The sequence below is a fragment of the Dipodomys merriami genome, unplaced genomic scaffold (genome assembly GCF_024711535.1).
Source record: "Dipodomys merriami isolate MVZ:Mamm:240054 unplaced genomic scaffold, mDipMer1.0.p SCAF_3, whole genome shotgun sequence".
In the NCBI taxonomy this organism is placed as follows: domain Eukaryota; kingdom Metazoa; phylum Chordata; class Mammalia; order Rodentia; family Heteromyidae; genus Dipodomys; species Dipodomys merriami.
Window position 1 is genome coordinate 99,428,285 of NW_027204492.1, and position 23,248 is coordinate 99,451,532.

The 23,248-nt window shown below is 33.7% G+C and overlaps 1 protein-coding gene across 9 annotated transcripts in view; it reads left to right on the forward strand.

Moving 5' to 3' along the window:
- Dmd (dystrophin) overlaps window positions 1-23,248 on the forward strand; it is a 2,040,854-nt gene that overhangs the window by 675,687 nt on the left and 1,341,919 nt on the right. For all 9 annotated transcript variants that reach the window (XM_070040660.1, XM_070040663.1, XM_070040664.1 and 6 more), the window contains 2 exons: window positions 2,204-2,379; window positions 21,631-21,754. In XM_070040660.1, the coding sequence (XP_069896761.1) occupies window positions 2,204-2,379; window positions 21,631-21,754 (300 nt within the window). The remainder of the gene's footprint in view (window positions 1-2,203; window positions 2,380-21,630; window positions 21,755-23,248) is intronic.

Below are 23,248 nucleotides of genomic sequence, written 5' to 3' on the forward strand. Positions count from 1 at the left end.
AAGAAAGAGATGTCAGCTTCTGGGAGTCATGATTCCTGTAGTAAGCAGGAAGCTAGGTTAAATAGCCTCCATAATTCTTCATCTGTCTATACTTTTTAGTGATTTTTAACACAATTAAGCATTTATAGTCAATTATTAAAAGCCAGGGGAAATTTAGTATATGACCAATGGTTTTACATGGAATAGGTTTTGAGAGTAGTTGCTAGTATTTTAATATAGATGAATTCTGTCTTGTATTTGCAGGGTCAAGGGGTGGTGGTTTTCTTATGATTCCATCTTACAAGAAAAGAAGTAGTGTTTTTAATTGCAGTATTATGGTGTTACTAGTACAGCACATTTACATAGCAATGTCATAGTATGGTTTTATTATAAATCTTGTCTTTTTTGTAATGTTTTGCACAATTAAATGCAATTTTATGTTATGTTGTCATTTTCCTTGATCTCACATAAGCACATCTAAGCAATTTCATAATGGGTGTTAATAAGAAAACACTCTTAATATTGCAGAAATTGTCATACCCAAATATTCAGGAACACAAATATTTCCTGAGCTATAGCTGTAAAAGAAATGACCATTATGAGTGCTAATGACTCACAGCTAGTTTAAAGCCAGCCTGGCAGGAAAGTCCATGAAACTCTTCTCTTCAATTCTCTGCCAAAAATCTGAAAGTGAAGCCGTGCATCAAGTGGAAAAATGCCAGCCTTTAGTGAAAAACTAAAAGACAGCATCCAGGCTCTGAGTATACAAACCCCAGGAGACACACACACACACACACACACACACACACACACACACACACACACACACACACACACACACACACACACACACACACACACACACACACACACACACACACACACACACACACACACACACACACACACACACACACACACACACACACACACACACAGAAAAGTCCCTTTATATTTTTAGTAACTCTGAATTCTATACTTTAAATATTTCCAAAATCTGAAAAGTTGCTTCTAGAAGTCATTGTGTGAAAACATACCCATTAACCACAAAAAAAAGAGCAAAAGTGGAGGTGTGGCTCAAGTAGTAGAGTGCTAGCCTGGAACAAAACAGTTCAGGGACAGCACCCAGGCCATGAGTCCAAGTACCAAAAAACTATAAAAAAAAAAAAAAAAAGTAAAAAAAATCATGAGATAGCAAATTGGTGAAATTTGTGATTAAGGATGGAATGAAAGTATATCTTATACAAATTTTCTGTCTGGTAATTTCTCTGCTGTGTGAAGGTGGAAGACATCATGATTGGGTTGCAAACTATATTTTCTAAAGACTGATGAACTACGCACAACCTTAGAATGTTTAAACAGAAAGTAGTGTAATTACAAAGTATCAGTCTCTAATAATGAATTTAGAAACTAAAATATTTGAACATAGTCACAAGTTTAAACCAAGAGTAGTGTACTTCTTAGCATTTGAATAACATTAAAGAGCAAGATACCTGTGGGCCAATATGTACTCTGTTTTGCTCATTCGGTTACAAAATATTTTATTACAAAGCTCAACTTTTATTTTAAAGTGCCTGGCATATAAAATCATTCCATATGATCAAAGATGCATTTCTTTTGTTATTCATTGTTTGCTTATTTTAGAAAAAGCTGTGCAGTGTAATCTAGCCTGGCTACACACGTGTGTTTCTCCTGCCTCTAGCTCATAAGTGCTCGGATTACAGGTGCGCCTCATCATGCCTACTGTTCAAAACATGTATTTTATCAACTTTTTATTTCATATATTTTATTTCTTGGCTTCAAACTTTTGCTTTTGTTTTATGTTAGTAGCCATCTATCATATGCCAGATGATGGAACTGGTATTTATATGTTTTGGTAAAAATCTGTATTAATGTAAACACTTCAATTCGTATGCCTAAATATCAGAATGACACTCTTAAATTGTTCTCCTTTGCTCCTTCCATTACTGCATTTTAACTAATAAACTGAAGAGGAACTAAGTGTAGTTTTCCTTCTGAGATTACTTAGCTTTACTATTTCAGTCGGCATAACTTAAGTCAGATAAAACAATTTGATTTGGGTTCAGTATGATGCTATTTTGATCTGAAGGTCAATCTACCAACAAGCAGGAACAGTTTCTCATTATTTTCCTTCACTACTCCAAGCACTCTTTACTGAAGTCTTTCAAACAATGTCTGACCTCTGTTTCAATACTTCTCACAGATTTCACAGGCTGTCACCACCACTCAGCCATCACTAACACAGACAACTGTAATGGAAACGGTAACTATGGTGACCACAAGGGAACAAATCCTGGTAAAACATGCCCAAGAGGAACTTCCACCACCACCTCCCCAAAAGAAGCGACAGATTGTTGTGGATTCTGAAATTAGGAAAAGGTGAGACAATTTTAATGGTGGCTTTCTGCATAAATGAAGGTTCATTGTTAAGCAGAAAAACACATTTACCTCTATGTTTTGATGGCGATCTTTTTACTCAGACAATATTTCTGGAAGCCTTAGATACCTGTAATGTCAGCTAAATTTCACAAGAAAAATAATGAAGTAAGTTTTAAAGTTTCCCCAAGAAAACACTATCCCATCAAAAACTGAATGTTTAATGAAAAGACTGCTGAATTGGAAAAAGAAACCACAGGTGATGAACTGCTGTGGGTGGCTGCATTTTCATCCTGAAAGTGTCTTTTTCTCACAAAAGACCTACTTATTCAGTACTTTGTTTTGCATTAAATGTCTTTCTTCCATGTTCATGGAGAAGTACACCTCTAATAGATAAGAATCCAGTCTGCTAGTTTACAAGAACATAATGCCCCAGTCTGCACATCCGAAATCAGGAGTAATTACAGAACAGATTGCCTGTTCTTTGATATTTATAAAGTCTTATCTTGAAGGTGTTAGAATTTTTAACTGATCTTTTTGTGGGTTTTCTCCACTAGACATTCCAGATATGGTAGGCATTACATAAATCAGTGAAGATATTAAAAGATAGCAATAAAATTTCATTAAGTCAAAACTAGCATGAAAATCATAAAATGGTATAATTTCCATTTCCTTGCAGTCATTGTAATTCTAAGATTAAGAAGGAACATTGAAATACGCCTTATGTTTCTAACTAGCATATGTTCAGGAACGCATGGAACACTTGACATTAGAATTTGCATATACCATGGTACAGAAATATGGGAAGAACACATACCTAAAAATAGTGTATCAGATGTTCTAAGCAAAAGAAAAGAAACATCTAGAAAAGTTATTTGACTCTATCATTTAGAGCTTCTGCATTAATTCATGACTTAAAACCTGCATGAATAATTTCAAATTATTTCAAATTTCAAATTGAATAATTTCAAATTTCAGGCAGACCTTCATGGTTGTGTCTGCTCAAGTTTGCACATGTTCTAGTCCATGGAGCAGCAAACTAACACCTCTACACCAAATACATCCAGATTCTAGTTTTTGCATGGTTCATGAACTAAGAATTGGGGGGATATATATATACATACACACACAAACACACACACACACACAAACACACACACACACATATTGGTTGATCATGGGGCTTGAACTCTAGGCCTGGGCACTGTCCCTCAGCTCTTCAGCTCAAGGCAAGTGCTCTGCCATTTGAGCCACAGCACCACTTCCAGTTTTCTAGTGGTTTATTGTAGATAAGAGTCTCATGGACTTTCCTGCTCGGGCTGGCTTTGAACCATGATTCTCAGATCTCAACCTCCTGAGTAGCTAGGATTCCAGGCGTGAGCCACCAGTGCTCAGCTGGTTTTATATTTTTAAATTTTTATTTTTTTATTGTGAAAATACTGTATAGAGGGGTTACAATTACATGGGAAAGATAATGAGTACATTCCTTATCAAGCATTGTAGCCTCCTCCTATGTTTCCCCTTCCCATCCCTTCCCATCCTCCCCACGCCCCCCCACCCAATCCTCCCTGCTTACCCCTCCCTCCCACCCCCCCCCCCCCCCCGCACCAAAGTAGTAAAGTTCATTTTTAGACATAACGACTTGTACATATCATTGTTGCAATGGGCCACCTGTATCCCTATTTAAATGATTTGTTTTTGCCCTTCCCCTCTACAAATTATACTGACATCAAATACAGTGAAATCAGGGGTTATACTGTGGGGGAGGGACATACAGAGCAACAAAGAAATAATCTTATAAATGTGTTAGAAACAATCGCATGAAAGAAAAAAAAACATTTGAATACATATCTTAGGGTTCATTTCCCTAACATCAACTTATCTGATCTTTTCTGCTTGACTCAGACATATACTAGTTATTGCAAATAACATGGGACCTATGTTTCTTTGGGCCTGGCTTACTTCACTTAATATAATTTTTTCCAAGCCTTTCCATTTCCTTTAAGCAATAATTTTGTGGAACACACACAGTTACTCAAACTGGTGCAATCTGTGACTACTTTCACATTATAATGGTGAAGTTAGAAAAATGTAAGTGAATTTGTATGCCCACAAAGCCTGAATGTTTACGATCTGATTTGTAAGAGAAAATGTTAGTTGATAGAGGGCAAATTATTTTACTCAGGGTGAAATTTTAATCTTCATTGATAGAGGTCAAATTATAATTCACAAATAAAATCCATGAAGCTCTTTTCTTTTTATTAATCCTAATACTGTGCTCATTCATTTGATTGATATCACATTAGATATGTATGCACAGACAATGATAAGTGGACACATGGATTTATGGATATGACACAACAATCCAATAGTTCTTCAAACAGAGTAAAACATATTTTGTTAATCTTAATATTTTCAGTAACTGCTTTTTATAGAAACCCACAAAACAAGTTGATCCTTGTCAATTTGTCCTCAAAGTTTCATTCTTGGTTCTTATACTGAAGATATATTTATTTAGAAAAGTGTGTTCTGACTTTATCTGTTTTCAGAAAGAGTGACTAAGTGAAATATTTTCTCACCCACATCCTGTTTATATTATATGTGCCCAGCAGTTTGTGCAATCTCCTGGAATGAGATATCCAACTTGATACATAATGATGAACTAAATAGAACCTAACACTTATTGAGAATTTTGTTAGCAGCTCAGCACTGATTCAATATTTTGTCTGCATACTATTCTTTCCAATAATGTTCCAAAATATATATGGTTGAGATATTACTACCACACATAACTAGAATTTCAACTGTGGTGACCTGGCTACAGGAGTTAGATTGTATAGTAAAGTATCTCGTTAGTAAATATTTGGTTGTGTGCTGGAAGCTATGTAATTATAGCTGCTGTACCAATGTAATTATATTTAGCACTAACTTTTAGTCTCTAAGGTTTACTTTTTGAACAATATAGGTATATAAGGATTCTATTTGTTACCCTAAATTGATGATATTAGACTGAACAAAGAGAATAAAGAGGAAGCATGTCAAAATAAACTAATTCAATTGTCTAAAGATGGAAGCTAGTAATTATTAAGCATGCAAACACCACCGAAACCTCAGTATTAGTGTCCCTTTCTTATCCCATGTAAGAAGCATTAACATTTCAATATGAATACTGTTATTGTTACAATCTATTCAACTATTTTCTCTTGAAAATTATGTTCTCTTTTGGCTTCTACAATACATCATTATGACATCATTACGTATCTCTCATTACTTATTTTCCTCTCTTATCTAATCACTAAATCTGTCTCTTTTGTCCTTTTCACTTCTTTATCTGATTTGTATCCTTTCATTGATTTAAGACTGCTTCTAAGTGAATGACTCCCAAATCATGGAGTTCACTATTTGAATCTCCCCTTAAAATTTCAGCTTTGTAATTAATTATAAAGCTATGATCTATATAATTATTTTTATTGATGTGTCAAAGAGTAACAGATAATAGAAAAATCATCATATTTGGAATCAAAATTACTCATGTTTGAAACTTGCCTTTTTCAGTTAGTAGCTTATAATTTCAGGTAAGTTACATAAGGCCATTCCTTGGGTTCATTCTTATCACTGTGTGTGAAACCATGAGGCTCAAATAAGAAGCATTGCATATGGAGCTTCTATGGAAATTAGTATTCCATGGGTGTTGTGCTGGTCATTTGATTATGGTGAAGTTAGTGGAAATGCTGAGGATAGTAGATGTGAAAGTGATGGCAGCGGAGTTAGAGGTAGTAGAGACCATTGAGATGGAACTGGAGTAGAAGTAGAGATGGTTGATATCTAGAGCGTCTACAAAAGCATACAAAAGTGTTTCTTATTTAAAACATGATTTTCTACAGTTTTGTCAATTTATGTCTTTTGATTTGTTCCATATTTATTACTATTATATTATTAGGAAAGTATTATATCTTCAATCACTTTCTAATAACTCTGCCAACTCTGACTTAAGCTTTTTTATCCCCCTGTGATGAGACTTCTCCCCTTTCTATTAATCTTTCTAAAATTGATATATTGAAAACTTTGCCTTTTTATGTTCTATCTATAAATACAAGGTTTCAGTTGCCTCCAAAATAAAAGACAAATTATTCTTATAGTATTCTATATTACTATTTTCTTTTACCCATTTTATGACTGCCATTCCTCAAATTTTTCTATTGACCAGTAAATTATGTTCCATTCATTTTGGTATGTGCTTTCATGCCAGTCACATATCATTTCATATCACCAATCACAGTAAAGTAAGTTTGCCATACTTCTTTATGTTTTGTTTAAATTTACTATTGAATATTTATGTAATAAATAAGTGATAAATACTTGTTGAAAGAAAAAACGATACACTTCTATTAATTGAAGTACCTTTTATTGGCAATTTCAGTATCATTACAGAATTCTATATAGCTCCCCAAGAATTTGTTCTTAATAACAAATTCAAGACCTTTCAAACAATCTTGTTATATCATTTCCCTTTAGGATGTCATTATATATGCAAAACAATGAAGATATTTAAAATTTAACTTTGTATTACAATATAATTTGTCTAAAGTTCCATTTACTTGATTCCTTAATAGGTATATAGTCTCTACATATTTTGTATTTACTATTTAAATTGTTTTCCTTACAGTAGTATTTACAAAAGTGTTTGGTGATCTTGGTACACAAGGTAATTAGTTCTAACATTAAATTATTGCCATAGTTCAATGATACTATTTTACATAAAGGTAATTATCAGAGTGTGGAAGTCAGACTATATTAAAAGTAGATTTAGTATCTAGTTAATAGGGATTTATCCAGGAGATTAGTTCCTAATCATGTAACAGTAATATAAAGGATTTTCACAAAGCTTACATTTATATGTTTGTATCAATCAGGTGAAACAAATGACAAATTGAATTATGTTATTTTTTTAGTTAAATACCATCTCAATGAAGGTCCTTTTCCCAAATCTTGTCAGTTAACCTAAATTCACAAGGTCTTTTTCTGATTGCTAGGATGGGCAGTGGGTATGTTTTCTTCTTTTGCCCATGATCTCCTTGAGTATTAAATAACAATGTATTTTGGCTGGACTACAAATGCTGCATTGCTGCAGTATTATTTCATATACTATTTTTTTCATTTTTAAAATATACATTTTTTTTTGTTAGTCCTGGGGCTTGAACTCTGGGCCTGGGCGCTGTCCCTGCTCTTCAGCTCAAGGTGAGCGCTCTACCTCTTGAGCCACAGTGCCACTTCTGGTTTTCTAGTGGTTTATTGGAGATCAGAGTCTCACAGGTATTTCTGCCCAGGCTGGCTTTGAACCAGAATCCTCAGATCTCAGCCTCCTGAATAACTAGGATTACAGGTGTAAGCCACCGGTGCCTGGCTAAAATATACATTTTTGTCTTTGATTTTATGGCTCTTACAAGATTATATCCCCCCTCTCCCTCCTTAAGATAATATTAATTTATAGACACATTTCTAGGTAAGTGTTACAGGTAGCTGTTCATTCTTCAGTTTAATGATAGGCATAATATCATAATTATTTTAACTTGAGTTCCAAAACTGATATCTGCAAGTTGTACACTGAAATCTAGCAACTTATTGAAGAACCTAATTAGATGATTAATATGTATATGAACTCTTTTAGTGAATTTTTTTCATGGGATAAACTCCTAAAATAGCTGAGGTGTTGGACTTGGTAATATTTTGTGTCATGATGTAGACCAGAGAAAAACAAAATGTTTTAGACGGCTTGCTTCTTTTTTCCCTAAGGGAGACTAGACTTGTCCAGGATTACAGGTTAATTGAGGTCCAGAAAGGTTAAATAACTTTCTTTAAAGTGCAAAATAAGAACTAGAGCTTACTCTCCTTATTTCCATCCTAGTGTTAGACTCAAATGACCTTAATCATGAACTCAAATTTCATTGTAGACAGTATTTTTGGTAAAGTACAGAAACCTTTACACTATCTTTAGACCTTCCCCCAAAGTAACAATGTATTTAATGTTCTTAAAATTATTTTGTCATAAAAGTCAAGAATAAGTCAATAACCATGTTTGGAAGAAAAGTTATGTGAATTCTTGAGACACACTTAAAGACTATTTATACCAGGCATGAAACCCCAGCAGCACCAAAGAAGAGATTGCTTGGAATGCAAATGGCAGAGGCTTTTCAAACCTGACATAGAAACTACTAGGGTTATGGATCCAGTTTGAGAACCCTTGCATAAAATCATTTTACTATGTTAGTACACAACAGAATCACCTTGAGAGCATGTTAAAAGACATGCCTGTATTCACTGAGTTTTGAGTTCTCCAGAACTGTAACAGGAGACTATAATTTTAATTTCTAACAAGCACCCAGGTGATGCTATCTCGGCTAGCTCAAGTCCCATAGTTTTTAAATGAGCAGAGTAGAGACAGCATCAGCTCTGTTATAATCTGGCTTTTGATTATCCCCACACTAGACCCAAATACTAGGCCATCTCTGAGGACAGGATACATGGAGGTCATTACCCCCATTTTAGGACACCTATACTGTTGTATGTTATAATGCTTTACTAAGATGACACATCCACTAAATACTAATACTGTGCTTCCCTGGCCAGGGTCCATTTCTTATTCCTGATCTGCCATGAAGTCTTCTGTGCACCAGATACTGAAAACATTGTTTTTCAACAGGAGAAATAAATTCTGATGTTCTATATAGGTATTTTTAATTAATGTATTAAGTTAATACCAAGTATAATGTGCTATATGTTTCAAAACAGAAGAGAGGATCTGTAATGTTTTTCCCACAAATAAATGTTAAATTAGACGGGAAATAGTTTATACTATTTAGCCCAATGTGATCATTGTACATTACACATACATCAAAACACCACATTATGCCCATGAACAAGTAAAACTATTATGTATCAATTTTTTAAAAACAAGAAATGTAGCCTAATAGGAATTGTTCCAATGATATAGTACTTGTAGCTGTTGATGTCTAGCTACGGAAGTTGCATGAAAATGTAATCCTTCAGAATGTGTACCAACAGTGACAACTTTACCATAGCTGGGCCAGATTTGGATAAATAGACTTGTTTGTTTTTAAAGTGAAGAAAATGCTAATTACAATTACTTATCATGTATAAGAAGATACATCACTGAGTGCAAAGCCAGTCTTCCACGTGGAAATCTCTGTTCTTTTACTTCTGACTCTTTCTTTAACCTGGTTATTCTCTACAGGAAGTACTGCTCTCAGCCAGGTCTCTAGAGAGCTCAATTGCTAAATCCAAAGTCACTCTTCAGTTAGCTTTTTTGACCTTTGTGCTGTGCTTGACAGGGATGTTTAGTCCCCTCTTGAATTTTTCTACCCTTCACTTTTTCAGACATTTTTCTCTCTTGTTCATCCCCCCCACACACACACTTTCTGACTATTGTCTTGTCAGTCTTTTTCTTTTTATCCCTTCTAATGCCAGTTTACAAAAGACTTTTTTTGTCAGTTTTGGGGCCTGAACTCTAGGCCCAGGTGCAACACAAGACTTGAGTTTTGGTTGCATCTTCTTTTCAAAAATGACACTATTTTACTGGGAAATATTTTTTTTATGATCTTGTCTTTATAGACATCTGTATCTTTTAATTTCCAAATTATTGTTTCTAGATCACCTTTTTTGATGTTCATACCTATGTAATCAAGTACTTACAGCTATGCACACTTGGGTTTCTCATACACATCTCAAATAGAGTTCTTCAGTTTATATTGCACAACTCTAGGCAGTGTAATTCACAGCATGGCCTCAGAATGATGCTGCCTGAACTTGTGCAATGAACAGTTTGTGTAGCTATTCAAACTGCTCTTTATATTGCCACTAAATTCCTTCAAAGGACACCTATTAAACTCTCTTTAATGTATTCCTACCTCCTCATCAGCATTTCCTTCCGCCTGGTTTAGTCTCTGAAAATTTTTTCATGAAATTCTTTACTGATTTCTCTGCCTCTAGTCTTACCCTTCCTGTCTGAACTCATCTGAGTCCCCTAGGGGAATATCTTAAAATACAATTTTAATTAGATCATCCTTTTGTCCATAATTCTTGAAATGCACATCATAAAAATTCCTTTCTGATCTTCAGATTCCTAATTCTGTAGTTTCACTCATTCTCCTCTGTCCAATTTGTATATAACAAGTAAAACTCAAAACAGTCTGTATTTATGACTAGATAAGGAGCTTCAGCCAGAATATAAATCAATGTACTTCTTCCTTTGTCCAAAAAGTTCAGCAATTAAAATTAAACATGAAATGATATAATGTGCTTACTGATTTAACTGACTAATCCTCTGGTGAAAATTCTTATCCTCTCACAAACTAGTAGAAATATTTCACTGACTGACCATAGACCACATTCCCTATGCCAATACACTTCAGATTTAATTAACCACTCTTTGTTCTCCAAATGCTTTATATTTTCTGGAGCTTCTATTTCTTTGTGCCTGCTATTTTTGTTCCATAAGATTCCCTTTACACACTTTCCTTTTTATTTTCATTACCTCCCAAGTATGCTCTCTAGGATCTTCACCTTCTAGACATTCCTCAGCTTTTTAAATATTTCCATTAAAGCTTTAGCAAATTTTATTGTAATGACCTGGCTTTTACTTATACATATTTCTAGTAATGTCTTTGGGATGGGAGGTGCCAGTTTTTAAATCTCAACTGCATTTCATTAGTTATTGAACGGGTATTTGGTAGAGCTCTGTCATAGCCATATCAGGAAAACAAAGTACTCTATATGTTTTGGAGTACCAGTAATATTGGGTATTGCCTCAGAAAATGAGAGATACCTTAGAAGCAGCACAGGAGATAGAGAGGAAATTCAAAGCATTAAAGCAACAACTGATAATAGGCCTAAATTTAGAGGAACAATGTGGGACCAGTTATGGAATTAGAGCTTTAAGTCAAAGTCTTCTAACAGGTATTAATGCACAGTTGAATTCCAGGTACAAAATTGGAATGAAAGAAGAAAGGTGGCTGTTTAGAGAAAACTGAGTCCTTATTCATTTAAATTGTTATCTTCTCACTAACAAATTTGAATGGTACTAGAAATATTCTTAGTCTGGCATCTTCTGCAAATGTTCTTATGAAAGTCTCCAGAAACCTTTATTTGTTTTAGTGAACACACATTGTAACATCACACAGATATAAATGCCATACCTAGATATTACATTCTTCCAAAATGCAAATGATGAAACCCTAGTTCTCATTGTGAATGTATTAGGGGATAGAATCTTTGGGAAATAATTAGAGTTAGATGCACTAATAGGCAATAATACCCTTATTAGAAGAGACATAAGAGAGTATGCTTCCTTGGTCACATCTACCAAAAGTGGATGAGTTGAAGAACGATATGACTACAAGCCAGGCATAGGGCACTTACCAAAACTGACCCTATAGGCACTAGACTTGGCTTCCCACCTATAGGACCATATATATTTGTTGCTTAAGCCATTCAGTCTCTGGTATTTTATTATGGCAGCCTGAACTGACTTAGAACTAGCTTTGCAAAATGGTAAGATTTAGTTTGTGTTTTAATGAAAGTTCATAGAGATGTTCACTAAAAGAAGTAGACAGATTGAAACAGGTCATGATGCTTGGGAAGTAGCAGTGGGGCCATAAGACCACGTTAGATTTAAATGGCTTTGCACATTGCATTGCTCTAGCTAGTTTCTGAACCCTGACTGGAAGTTATTTAAACTTTAAAGACCCACAACATAAAAGCATGTTAAAGTCCTTTAAACTCAGTGAGCTTTCACACCGAGAATGTTTAAAGTTTAAATTGCCTCCCACAGGGTCCAAGGCACATCAAGTATATAGTGGGTTTCTTTGACTACTCCTATAGTTAGTATGAGTCCCCAGCATTTTAGGAAGAAACTAATACCAACATTCATTTTCATGCTAACTTTACTATTCATTCAACTAAGATCTAATCAGTAGAATTCAGAAAACATTTCAACTGCTATCACTGTAAATCATACTTCCTGCATGAAGCTTGTTCTCTAGCACAAACAGTCTTGAAAGGAAAACCATTAACAAAATGTTAGAAAGTTCCAAAGAAGAAAAGTTTGCTTTCTGCTTGACAGGTACAGAAGTCTCATGAAGAAGTTAATATCTAAAAAGAATTTAGGTGTAGAGAAGTACTGGACTCATGATGAGGGAAAATACACAATAAGATACAAAGTGCAGCCATTATACAAACAGGTACCCTTACCACAGACCTGTCAGTAAAGGATGAAGAGAAGTAGATAATGAGGTTGAAAAGGTAGATTGAGTTTATAGTAAAGAAAACTACTTATTGTTGGGCAATGGAGTGTAGACTTTAATGCCCTCATCATGGAGAATCAATACATCTTTTTTCCATAAGAGAGCAATACCATAGGGGTGATGTGAGACATAAAGTTCAGTCCCCACAAAGCAGAGAGAGATACCATCTTCCCCTCACTCCATAAAACAGGCAAAGTGTCAGCAAACTTCTCTAAAAGGTCAAGAGTAAATGTTTGGGACTTTGTGTATCACAGAATTTATTTTACACCTGCGCAACTCTGATGCTGTAGGTTGGAAACAGCCATTAGCATATCTAAATGATAACATGGTTATATTTCCATAGAATTTTCTTTACAAAAACCAATTATGAGCTGGGTGCCAGTGGCTCACGCCTGTAATCCTAGCTATTCAGGAGGCTGAGATCTGAGGATCATGGTTCAAAGCCAGCCCGGGCAGAAAAGTCCGTGAGACTCTGATCTCCAATAAACCACTAAAAAACCGGAAGTGGCGCTGTGGCTCAAGAGGTAGAGTACTCTCCTTGAGCTGAAGAGCAGGGACAGTGCCCAGGCCCAGAGATTAAGCCCCATGACAAAAAAACCACCACCACAACAACAACAATTATGGTCATATTAGTTTCATAGAACATTGTTTGTTGATTGCTAAACAATTGTTGATCATTTTGCTATTGGTGATTTTTATTTTTCTTATTATTTTTGTTACATCTACATTTGAAGCTTTTATACTTGTTTTATTTTTTAATAATGACTTATCAATCCTTAAACAATCAGTGAGAAAACTACAATTGCACTCACACATGAATAAATGAGAAATGGCAAAGGGATGTCTCAATGCTAGTTTTTTTTTTTTAAAAGGGATAGGAGTAATAATCACAGTAGCTAACATGTATTAACGTGCTTCTACAATATGTTAAGCGCTCTTGCAAAAATGTACACCTATTAACATATTTAACCCCGAAAGCAGCATTATAAAATATATTGTGTTATTGTTTCCCATTAACAATTAGAAAAATGAGTCACAAAAGTTCAGCAAACTTGCTGCTCAGGGTCACATAGTTTATAGAGGAGTAGGGCCAGGACTGGAAGCTCAAAAACTGCATTCTTAACCCAATACTTTTCTATATTATGATGAGAAAGTTTGTTCCAAACCATTTCAATAAAATTGGAAACTTAAGGACCATTTAAAAATTGGCAAAATTCTGACTATAGAAACAATGTATTTAAGTCTACATTATAATACCTTCTGTGCATTCTGAAGTCTCATGATTCTAGAGTCTCTTTGGAGCATTTTGCTGTGGTTATATACAAAGATCTTTTTCATTGAATTTTTTCTATTTAAAGTATCATATGCATCATCAATATAGAAATGGAAGTCTCAAATAAAGGAACTATTTTTCTAAGGGCAAGACTTCTGATATCCATCAATCTTTAACCATGTTATATATAAATGGTGTAAGAATGATCTTTGTTATTAGAATGGAATTCAGAATATTTTAGGAAATCATGGAAGATTACAAAGTAATATAAAATTGAGAAAATAATTCACAATGCCATATACCTACAGTTAAATATTATATAATAGGTTCCTGAGAATATTCAGAAATAATACTATGATGGTAGAGTCTAGAATCAAATTTTGACATAATCCAAAACAGCACAGTCATAACAACTAAACTATTTTGTAGGACATAGCAATAAACACTAATTTCATGTTGACATTTTTCTTACTTTCAAAATAGGAGTTTCCCTTTCATTTGGTACTTAAAAATGAAAGTAATGAAAATCTTTGGATTCAGGAAGATCTGGTATTGACTTTTAACTCTATGTTTTACTGATGTGAAAAGCAATAACCTCCAAAGCTTTGTCTTCATGATCTGTCTATAAAAATTAAAACTGTAATGAGAATATAATTGTTCAAGTGAGATTAATATTTCTTCATGAAAGCATGAAACATGATGAGCAGGCTTTAAAGTGGTATTTTTCTTTTATTTTCCCCTTTAAATTGATTGAATATAAATTTAACATCTAAAAAGCTTAATCTAGCTGAGCATAGGCAGCTCATGGCTGTAATCCTAGCTACTGTTTAATCTGAGATCTGAGAATCACAATTTGATGGCAACCAAGACAGAACAGTTAATCAGATTCTTATTTCCAAGTTACCAGCAAAAAGCTAGAAATGAAGATTTGGCTCTAATACTAGAGTCCCAACCTTAAGAAAAATCCAACTGAGAAGGTAAAACACCAAGCTGAAACCCAAGTACCAGTAAACACATGCACACAAACACAAATACACAAGATTCATCTAAATGATAGAGGGAGGCAACTAAAGACATACTTATAAGAGTCCATGTATTTATGAATGGCTAAAAATTGGTGAATTCAATGAATCAGGGAAAAGCTACTATGTGATAAAGTCGAAAGAATTACCAATACATCTTTGAATTAAGAATATCTGCCTAAACTGTAGACATATTTTCTTAAGGGTTTCTATATATTATTACTTCAGGATATTTTTGCATGTGTCAAAATGATTGAAAGCATTTTAACTGTGCATCAGAATATATTTTACTAACATGTTCTGTGAATGCTACTTTATATATTTGGATATTTTATGTTTCTCTGTAAGAAACTTTTCATGAAAAATGCATGTGTGTAGATGTGTAGATAAGAAAATGAAAGGGGGGGGAGGATTAGGTGGGGGGGGGAGGCGAGGAAGGGATGTGAAGGGTAAACAAAGGAGGAGGCTGCAGTGCTTGATAAGAAATATACTCATTATCTTGCCCATGTAATTGTAACCCCTCTGTACAGTATGTTCACAAAAAATAAAAATTAAAATTAAAAAAAAAAAGAAAAAAAAAAGAAAATGAAAGAAAAACCCAATTAAAGACCAGATAAACACTGGAAAGGAATTTGCGCCCTCTAGTGACACACATTTTTTTTTCTTCACAAGGACATTTTTCAGTCATTTTTGGCTTTCATTAACACTTCAAATTTGATTTGAAAATAAATGACTGAAGATTTCAACTTGAGCATATTACATTGTATGATCATAGATTTATTACTATAACAATATTCCATCTGTCATTTAAAAGGATATTTCTGTTAACTGTGATAAGATGATTTTCTCGCTGAAAATCTGGTGTTTCAAAGAGACTTTCAATTTATTGAAAATGAAAAATAGGCTTGAAACATCTGTGGTTTACAAAGTTGTATCTATGTGTCTATACACTCCTTGGAATTATTACTAACTCATCTAAAATAGCTGGATTTACGATCTTAAATTTAGGCTATGATCTTAAACTTTACCTGTTCTTAAATATTATATGGTAAAGGTTGTAAAAATGACTTTAATCTAACAAACTCCTACTTTAGAAATAGTCATAGAAGTGTATTTGAAATGATACAGATTCAATATCATTTAGCTCCTGAAATATTTGGTTAAATTTTACTTCTGTTATAGAAGAGATATTAATGCATAAGTTTTATTCTGTTTAGTAAAATCAACTGTCCTATAGATATACAGGTCAATACCAGTGCCAGAATTCCGTGATTTCCCAGTATTAAGGAATTGAAATATTAAATCATTGAGTTTGTATCAAAGAACACATTTCAAAGAGTCGTATTTTATAGATAAGAAATGTTTATAAGATGGTATGCCATAATTGACATTGAAGAGATGCCCAATTTTATCTTTGGACTAGACTTTAGATTTTTAGGTACAAGTTAAGTAGGGATATTTTAAGATAAGATAAATTAGATTTTTTTGTTTGGGCTCTGTCCCTGGACAGAAATAAAACTTTTGGAAACATTTAAGAATATATTTTAGTATGTTGGGAATCACTAAATTCTACTATATTGAAACATAGTACTTAACAGGTAATATAGTTTAAGTTTATATTCATAAACCTAAAAATACATTAAAGGTCATGTATATTTAAGGAATATGTTGTTTAAAGGAATATTAATATGGCAGTTTGCATAAAAATAATATGGTGTCCATTCCCATTTATCTTTATTTCTGATGTTCTGTAAACTGTTAACAAGGTTTTACAGGTTTCTTGTTATAACCAGGAACCTTAATATTTTTAGATTTCATTTAGTTTGGGTGCTCAGCTTTGTATACAAAACCTCTAAGGTAACATATTCATGAGATTTTTTAAAAGTATATGTAAATTTTTACTTCAAGGCTGGTTTGAAGGTAGCTTCTAAATTTCATAAATTTAAATGAATAAGTAAATAAAAATGGGGAAGTTAAGTAATTTGTTCCAAAATAGTGAAAAGGTAAAAATCAAGGATTCAAACCAGTATAGAGCCTGCTGCTGGTGGCTCAGACCTGTAATCCTAGTTACTCAGAAGACTGAGATCTGCCAGCCCAGACAGAAAAGCCAATGAGACATCACCAGTTAGCCAGCAATCACTGGGAACTGGAAGTATGGCTCAAGTGGTAGAATATCAGCCTTGAACCAAAGAAAAAGCCAAGTGACAGTGTGAGGCCTTAAGTTAAAGCAGGTACAAAACAAAAACAAAAACAAAACTTAAACAAAAGGAATTCTGTGTATTTCCCAGTGTACCTTATCACAGCCAAATTGGAGTTATCTTCCTTGGCCTATTCTGGAAACAGTACTTTATGAACTTTTCAGTTTTATAGATAAAACTATTAGTATAACACAACCATGTTTATTGCAGCATTATTCACCATATATATATATATATATATATATATATATACATATGTGTGTGTGTGTGTGTGTGAGAGAGAGAGAGAGAGAGAGAGAGAGAGAGAGAGAGAGAGAGAGAGAGAGAGAGAGAGAGAGAGAGAGAGAGAGAGAGAGAGTTAGAATGGATCCAAAGGATACAGTCTATGATATTGATAGAAGTACATTAAATGCAAAATGAAGTATGTGAGGAGAATAAAATAAATGATATATAGTTGGGCTGAATCTGAGGGTGTAAAGTTCTGTTATTATAGACTTACTATATATCAGTTTATTAATGGTTTCACAAGAGCTTTAGGAGAGGTAAAGTTGAATTAATAGAAATGATTTATGAAGAAAAGCAAATGCATGTACAAAATCCAAGATTTAATATAATATTGAAAATAACTTTCAATATTTTTCTTGAGCATTTTTAAGGTGGTAACTTATCTTTAGTTGGCAATTAGATACCTAGCTTCAGGTAGTATATATTATTATAGAAATACTACCCAGAAAGTACTAGGAATTACAGATAGCACCTAATTAACAAACACTTATAGATTTAAATTAGGAGTCTGTTAAGTTACTATGAAGCTCAGCACTTATCTCTATAGAATATTCAATAGCAATAGAAACATGAGAATCTCTCTCTCTCTCTCTCTCTCTCTCTCTCACACACACACACACACACACACACACAAAGAAAGAAATGAGGCAATGTTTGACAAACTGGTAAGGAATTAAATACATATGAAATTATTACTTGGAAACCAGGGCCTGAATAAGATTGAAGGAAGAGATTTCTGTTTATTGTGCAGTGGAAATGTCACCAAGCATAAAAACTGAATATAGGCCATTGGCACTCAATGAGACTACATGGGAGATCTTTTCAACTTTGTTTTCACTTCCCATTCATTCCTCTGTGCTTACTGCTGGCATAAAGACATGGGAATGTTCAATGTTGAATACTACAAGAAAAACAGTACAAGAAGCTGATAGTTAACTCTCAGAATTCTAAGAGATGGTATTGAATGTTAGATATTGACATCTAGGCTGACTGCACATTTCATTGAGAAAGAATAAGTTTTAGTAAATAGAATAAAAAACAGATAGAGTTCACACAGTGTTCAAAAGTGGAAGTAATGAAAAAGAAATGTAAAAATGAGATTAAATCTGGATTACATTAGAGCATGAATCATATAAAAGTTGAGTTTACTCTTCATCCTCTCTCCCTGGAAATCAAGATGTTATGATAATTGAAAATTTTCGTTATTGAGAATAGTAGAAGTTATTTATATTTATCATATCATTTCAGAGAATATTTAAATCTATGTTTCTACAGATATGTACTTTTTCCCTAAGCAAAACACTTCACTCAAAACCATTCTAACAAAATTGAAAATCCCTTTAAAATGTGTAAATAAAAAGCATAATCATGTTCCATTGCATTTTTTTCTGTTAAAGTGAAGTTCAAGCACCTAGTGTAATCCCTTTGCAAGTTTATATAATCAGACAAACAAACAAAAATTGAATGAGGAAAGACCTCTCTGTAGAATTTCGCATTCTGTTGCTTGGATTGATCTGAACTATTAGAACTACATGCCAACTGGTATCCAAGCCTCTCTTAAAATCTTCACAGCACAGCAAACAGACAGTTACCATGGTGTTGACTCCACAAAGACTTCATTGTGTAGAAATAACTGATTTACTTGGCAGAGCCTCTGGTCTAGAAGCATATTTAAAAGGTGGTTTTTTTATTATCCTAAAATAGTCCTAGTATGAATTGAGTCCCCAGTTCTGTGTTTAAAATGTTGTATTTGTTCAAATAGATGCTTCATTAACCTAAACTCCTTGATAATGTAGACTTATGCATTCCAATCTCTGCTTTTTTTATTAAGTCTATACCATGTCTGGCATATTAGAAGCATTTGTTATATATTTACTTTCAGAAGAAAGAATCATCTGACTTTTCACAGACATACAGAAAAAGGAAGGAAGGAAGGAGGAAGGAAGGAAGGAAGGAAGGAAGGAAGGAAGGAAGGAAGGAAGGAAGGAGAGGAAGGAGAGGAAGGAGAGGAAGGAGAGGAAGGAAAAGAGAGACAGAGACAGAAAGAAGGAAGGAAGGAAGGAAGGAAAGAAAGAAAAGGAAAGAAAGAGAAAGAAAAAGAAAGAAAGAAAGAAAGAAAGAGGTTAGAAAGAAGTCTTAAAAGGGTAGTATTGCAATTACAGTACACAGATAATAGAAAATTGGTAGACTCACATGGTGGAGATAAGAACACACACTTAAAATGCAAGGTAGAAGCAACTTAAAATGAAGGAAAAGGAAAAGCCTAATGTCAGAGAAGGACTAAGGAGGAGGTTGTATGCATAGGTCAGAGGGAATGTCTGGGCATAGACAGAAGAACAAAATCCTAACTATCCATTGTACTTTCCTCTGTAAAGTAGAAAAAAAGTCATGTTCTGAGAATTGGAGGAAGAAAGGTCAATCTTTAAACAAAAACTTAAATAGTTCTTATTGTGAGTCAGAGATCAAAATAGAAAACTAAAAGGTATAGGATGTTGAGTTCATTTAAGGCTGTTTGAACATTGCCTTAGTTTTGATTACTCCTAAAAGTAGATCTGGAGACAAGGCTTTAAAATTTAGGTCCTAAGTGCAAGTAGTTTATTTGGAACATGATTGCAACAGGCAATTTAAGAATTGTGCACCCAAAGAATGATGATGCATTTTCAGACATTAGGTTATTGCTGGGATAACTAGAGCTCAAATCAAATAGGAACCTCTGAGATGCCATGTTCTGCTTTATTTAATGCCTGTTAGTTTCATCGGTAGGGTTTAAGTAATGTCCTCTAGTTTCATCGGTATTGTTACAATGTACAAATATTCACTTTATATTTAAAACTGTACAATACTACATTGAAGGGCTCTTAAGTTATTCCCGTATCTTGGCTATTCTCCTGAATAATCTGCTCAGCATCAGTATTCCTTAGCTCCAAAGATTTCTGTTAAAAATGCACAATGTTTTATAATAATAGACTGGACAAGCAGATATTTGTTACAGGAATTACCCACACCAAAATTCAGTAGGCTAATAGAGTAGTTATTTGCCATTTCTTAGCACTGTGCAATTTAAGCATTTCTTTGGTCTCTATATGGCATCAGAACACTCATTGACTTAATTTAGCTGATGTTCAAATGGGCAAAGAAATCAAGGAAGGCTTTATTTATAAGAATGCTGTCTCTGCTCCTCCATGTAACCTCTACATGGACAGATGAAGCTTATTTAAAGCAAAGCCACTTCACAGTCATGGGACTTATAACATAATTGCCTTCTCTGAGTGTATGTTCCAAGAAGACAAATTACACTGTGCTAGCACTTATCAAACCTTTATTTGAATGACTCCATTTGCCACAACAAGTTGCATGGTCAAACCCACAAATAATATATTTGAATACTACGTAAGAGTATAAATATCATGTATGTCCCTCCCCCACAGTGTAACCCCCGCTTTCACTATATTTGATGTCAGTATAACATGTGGAGGAGATGGGGACAAACAAGTCGCTTAAGGATTCAGGTGGACCTGTTGCAACAATGAGAAGTACAAAATGTCATGTCAAAAACAGCTTTACAATGTTGGTGTGTGGGGGGGGAGGGGGGTATGATTGGGTGGGGGGGAGGGGGGAGGCTGGGAAGGGAGGTGAAGGGTAAACAAAGGAGGAGGCTGCAATGCTTGGTAAGAAATGTATGCATTATCCTGCCCATGTAATTGTAGCCCCTCTGTACAGTATGTTCTCAAATAAAATAAAATAAAATTTAAAAAAAAGAGTATAAATATCAGCATTATGGGTCAATTGGAGCCACCACCAGGAATTTTTAGTTTCTTGTAAATACTTTCCACAAAGAAAGAATCATCTTGGGAGGTAGTAATTTTTAAGAGTACAGACATTCAGTCAGAGGATGAGTAATTGCATACAGGAAAGATCCTATAGATAATTTCTGCATTGAAGTGAATAAGATAGCCTTAATGATTACAGGACTCCAGATCAAAGCTGACTCCAAAGTTTGAGCCTGTCAGGGAAATAGTGGTGTTATTAACAGTAATAGTAACATCAGGTAACAATCTCTGATTGGGAGGAGAATGATAAATGTGATAAATTGCTTTTCTTTCCATATAGGAGAAAAATATAATCAGGAAATAATGACTTTTGTTCTTTGCTCTTAGGTTGGATGTTGATATAACTGAACTTCACAGCTGGATTACTCGCTCAGAAGCTGTGTTGCAGAGTCCAGAATTTGCAATCTATCGGAAAGAAGGCAACTTCACAGACCTTAAAGAAAAAGTCAATGTAGGTTCTGCATTTAGACCTAGGCATTTTCCTAATTTGTGCTGCTTGTATATCCATGGCTATTATTAACTGATTCTATTAGAATTGATGAGATAAAAACAGTGTGATATAACATTATTGAATATATAATTATATTACATATCCATCAAAATCAAACTTTAGCATATAAAATACCTTTCCTGATGCTGCAACCAGTAATCCTTTTTCACAAATCATCTTTCACTTGTGTATCATTTAACTATAAATTAACAACTTGATACCAAGAACTCAATTGATTTTCCATCATATTCTGTTACTGAAGATTGAGTCTTAGGAAGCTTGTAGAACAACAAAAAAATAGAGTAAAATGGAGTATAACCAAATAGAGTAGAATCTTATAAATAAATACAAATGACCCTACTTATACATCATACATCACCAAAAAGTTACTCTTTCTAGTTATTGAAACCTTTCATAAAATACAACAGACATATATTCTAGGTAGACTGGATTAGAATACAAAATAGACATTTAGAAGTACAGAAAGTTATTTTTATAGTCAATGATACTTTATATATAAGATTTATATGCCTCATATGTTTAGGCATTACATTGTTAGTGGTAAAAGATGCCCACTTTTCCTCAATATTTACATATAATAAGTTAGCTTGCTTCTGTTTTAATTCCCTTATAAGATAATATAGTGTTGACCTTCACAGTAGAGATTTTTAAAATTAATTTAATAAGAGCTGTTTAATCTTCAGGGAAATTACCAGGGCTTTGAATTTGTGACTTCAACAATTATGAAACATTCATTTTGGTGTATAATTGATAACATTTTGTTAGAGAATTTCTACAAGGCAGAGTAAATATTGGAATCAGGCTATGGACACGTGACGATCAAATAATTTTAGTTATGAGAAAGTCACATGTAATTTTATGAATAAGCTCTGCTTTATCATTCTAGCATTCATCACAAACCTTAAAATATATTTTACTACTATAAATACAACAATATCTGAAATATAACCATATGTTTGGCTGTATATTGGGATATTTTGCAGAGCAACAACCAAAAATGATACTCTGTGAGAAAGTAATGTATTCTTTAGGCTACTCACAATAGAGACATAGTTCATACATAGTTCTTCTTAGAGTTGACTACTTACATTTACAAAATGGAAAGCTATTTTAAATTTATTGTAGTTTTATAAAATATATTGTTACTAGCATTATACAGTTTCAAAAGAGAAAATGTAATGTTTTAGTTCTAAAACAGAAAAATATATACAATAAATGCAAAGTAAGTAAAATGTCTTCACATAATATGTTTATTTGAAGGTTAAATCTATGTTATAATTTTGAGAGCAGTATTATAAGTAGATTATTACCTGGAAAAGATAAATTCTAATTAAGTTTCAAAGATCATATGATATATTCCAACACTGAAAGTGTGAGGTACAGTGGGCATTTCATTGGCTAATTAATTTTTTATTGATCTGATTTGTATATTTA